We start from the raw sequence: 3,953 nt of genomic DNA on the forward strand, positions 1-3,953 counted from the left end.
TGCCATCACACACATCCCCTCCTCTCCATTTCATTGTTTCATTGCTTGCTTGCCATTACGATCTCGAATCTTTCCCTCTTTCATTTCCCTTCTCTCCTTTTCTTTCTCTTCATCTTCCTTTTTCCCGTTCCTATCAAACATCTCAGTCTTTGATCATGATCAACAATCAAAACGCATCCCCATTCAGAAAGAAAAGAAGATCAAACTCTCTGTTGAACACACTTTATACTTTCACCCCTTTTTTCACATCCCAAAATGACACTATCTTACTACGAGAAGAATAACAGCTCAATGATTTTCTGCACCATCCAAAGCTAGAATTCAAAATGGGGGACACAAGAACTTCTAAACTCCGTTAATCAAAGAGAAAACTCAAAGCTAAACAAACAGCATTGTTATGTACTTTTTATATGTTGCAACTTGTAAACGAAAAGAACTACAATATTATTGATCCTTAAGCAACTAAAAAATTGCACGATTCGTACGATTGAAAAGAGTTGTTTCGTACACCGGAAGCTCTTCCAGATACCTTTCTTTTCCGACCACCGCTAGGTGATCGAGCTCGAAAAGATCCGAACTTGAACAACTAGCAGCGTCATCGTCCATATCATCGTCATGATTGTCGTAATCTCTGTTGAACAAAGACTCATTCTTAACTTGGTTCCGGCGGTGGTCTTTTAAGAACTCCCTGGCTGCGTCTTCGGCTTGCCTGCTTTTCTCCAACACTCGAAGCTTGACGATCTCCTCCTCTGTTTTGATCGTCTGAGCTCGACCGATTTTCCATGCCGTCGGCACAGTTACAGGCATAGGATGTGCGTCTTGTTCTTCGTACCCGCATTTTTTGCCACAGGGTTGGCAATCTTTGCCGACTACAACGCTTACCGGGTAGAATTGGACCGATTTCTTAACCCCATTGCGCAATCTTTCTCTTGTGTTGGGTGAGTTTTTGCTCAGACATGACCTTGAAAATGAAGATGCTGAAGAACACGTCGAGCCCTGCAATGAATATATTCTCCTCTCTGTGTCTTCGTACCCGGAAAGTGATGATGTCGTCTTGCTCTTCTTGACTTGCCCTGTCGTGAAAAGAGAATTGAGGAAACTCGCAACGCGACCCCCCGGTGAGATTGGCTGCTTCACCTTCTTTAGATTGTCGTAAACCTTCAATGCTCTTGATTTAGACTTGATCGTAGTCCGATCTGAGTCACGACTGTGACGATAATCATCAACAATGTATATATCTCTCTGTTGGCGAGACCGAGCACTCTGCTTCTTATCTGTTTTCTTCTCCTCTGTTTTCGCCGGCCGAGTCTGGACGCTGGTCCGAATCGGCTTCGGCCACAGAGAAGGAACAAAACAAGAAGACCTCGGCGGGGGCCGAGAACCATACATGGACTCAGCGTCGGACGACGAAAATCCACCGGAACTCGACTCTGAAGAGCATGAATTGGAACTGAAAAACACACCATCATCATGATCCCTCTCCAATTTCCTGCTCCTCCTCCCCATTTCACATCGACTCTGCCTCCGCTTCTCCTCCTCCTTCTCAGCCGCCTTCTTCTCAATCCACTTCTCAATCAAACAAGCCCTCCGAAGCGCCGCCATCTCCTCCTCTAAAGCAGTATCTCTCCCGCTCTTGCTGTTTCTCTCTGGCAATGCCACCGTCTTCGTCTCGCCGTAAAACCTCACGTCTCCGCTTCTCCTCTCGCCCTCGTCGATTGAGCGGTAGATTTTATCCAGAAGACTAGAAGAGAAAGAAGACGGGTGCTCCCGACTAGCCATTGCTCTCTTTGCAAAATGAGTGACAGAACAAGCAACAAGAGAAGGGTTCGAAAGCTGCAGAGTGAGACAACAAGGAAACGAGTTCTGGGTGTGAAAGGGAGAAAGCAATCGATGGTTTTGTCTAGTGCAAGCAGAGATGGAGAAAGAAAGAGAGCAATTGAGAGCAGAATAGGCACGCCTTCTTCAAGTTGGAGAGATGAAGAAGAATGGGAACAGGGGGACTGTGGCTTTATAATATCACATTCTCACGCGCGCGTGCATGGCGTACTCTCTCCCTCCTCCCAAATCGGAGCCAATGCCAGTTTGGCAGTCACTGACGTGGCGTGGACTGCGCTTTCTCAATGCCGAGAATGTCCTTGAGTCGACGAGTAAATTACGCTCTATCCTTCCGTTATAAAATTTTGAAGCCTCGAGGGAACAAGCCAACAAGGGCAGCGTTACGGTACGGTCAAGAGTAATATTGGCGGGTCACAGCGTTTCGATTTTATTTTTATTTTGAAAATGGTTTAATTCAAAGAAACAATTAGGTCTTAGTGTTTAATTCAAAGGAAAATGGGGTGATTGAAATTTTTGATTGCTGTGATTAAGTTTGGTGGTTGAATGTGATTCAAAATTGAAGCTAATCATTAATGAGGTTTAATTTGGAAATTGGAATACTCCTAGGAGGTATCAATTAAGATTGGTTAGTTTGAAAGCAAAAATTTTAATTTTAATTTCTTTTATAGTGATGGGTATAGTAGGATCGGTGGCATAATAAAAAAAGACATTGTAGTCGGACGTGGAAGGTGAGTTACATTTAGGTTTAAAGTTTTTTTTTTTAAGGATAAATGGCTTGAGGTTTAAAGTTCATATATCGAGTTGGCACGGCGCGCCATGATTGATAATGGTTAATTAGCTAATAAGAGACTGAACATCTTAGCCTGTAAATGTAAATTCTTCTAGTTTTGTTTGTTTTTGTTTTTGGTAGTTTTGTTAATGGTTAATTAAGCTAATAAGTGTAAATGTATTGTACACTTCTGTTCAATTGGTAGGTGCATATTTTGACGATTTGAGGACGATCTTTTCTAAAACAAAAATCAAAAGATTATAGAATAGTTGTCAAAAACAATAAAAAGAAAACAATCAGAAGATTACCTTGGATACCCTGATGCCCGGTTTATGGACTGGCCCCTCCGCTTCGGTATGCAACAGTGTATCATCATGGAGTATTGTGAGGTTTTCATCCGCTGAGTTTGCCTTCGGACCCCACATAAGAATTGTCTTGAAACTGAAAAAAAAAATGCACTAATAAAAAACACTGGACGCAATAAAATTTTAATACGAAACCAAGAGAATATTAGAGAGTTATTCATTGAATCGTTGTAAGGAGAGTGAGACCTAATGAATCAATCACCTAAGTGCATGAAATCTGCTCCGTGTTTGTAATATTTTATTATGATTTTTCAATTATTTTTAAATTTTCTAAATCTGAAGTTCTAATACAAGAGAAGGAAATGGTATATAAAAACTAAAAAGCGAAATCATGTGAAATTGGGTTTTACCTTGGTTGGTTGTTTGGGTTTTTCCTATGGTAGATACTGGTTGAATTTATAATTAGGCATGGATTTAAACATCGCTAGTCGCTACCCTATTCTATCAAATATCATCAGTTAGGATGTTCGAAGGTTATACTATTGGACTATAGATCTCAAAGATATAACTCCATATGAATTTAAGGGCTATTCTAATGTCAAAAGAAAAGGAGAGCATCGATCAATGTTACGATGTTAGGATTATCATACATAGTTTCATATATACTATGAAAGTAGTTGACAAAACAAACAAAACCCCATTAAGTATACCGAAAGGGGTGGCTTAGAGTTGCATCAAGATCATCCAAACAAGAAACCCCACCAATGGCTTGAATTAGATATGGGAAGGCAAAGGATCTGCCCCCATAATCGTAGCCAATATCACATGTTGCTCCGATTTTGGTTGCCTCATGTTCATCCATTTCATGACATGAGTTATGATTCTTACAGCAAGAATGGCCCTTTATGCACACCAAAGCGTTCGATAAAAGGAGATGACAAAGAAAGTTCTTCGATTTGGTCCCTTATTAGGGTTTCAAACCAAATCCCAGCCATTTGGGTTCTTTGGGTTAAAATATGATATACATAGCAAGGTGGCTTGCA

At 41.0% G+C, this 3,953-nt stretch overlaps 1 protein-coding gene across 1 annotated transcript; it reads right to left on the reverse strand.

Annotated features, from left to right (window-relative positions):
• Nucleotides 1-426: 426 nt before the first annotated feature.
• LOC126783095 (protein BIG GRAIN 1-like B) lies at nt 427-1,779 on the reverse strand. The gene has a single exon (XM_050508494.1). The coding sequence runs from the start codon at nt 1,777-1,779 to the stop codon at nt 463-465; it is 1,317 nt and encodes a 438-aa protein (XP_050364451.1). The 3' UTR covers nt 427-462.
• Between the last annotated feature and the right edge of the window lie 2,174 nt (nt 1,780-3,953).

The sequence above is a fragment of the Argentina anserina genome, chromosome 2, assembly GCF_933775445.1.
Source record: "Argentina anserina chromosome 2, drPotAnse1.1, whole genome shotgun sequence".
In the NCBI taxonomy this organism is placed as follows: Eukaryota; Viridiplantae; Streptophyta; class Magnoliopsida; order Rosales; family Rosaceae; genus Argentina; species Argentina anserina.

Excerpts from the sequence above, each read along its gene's own strand:
- LOC126783095 (XM_050508494.1), bottom strand. The coding sequence starts at position 1,779 with ATGGCTAGTCGGGAGCACCCGTCTTCTTTCTCTTCTAGTCTTCTGGAT.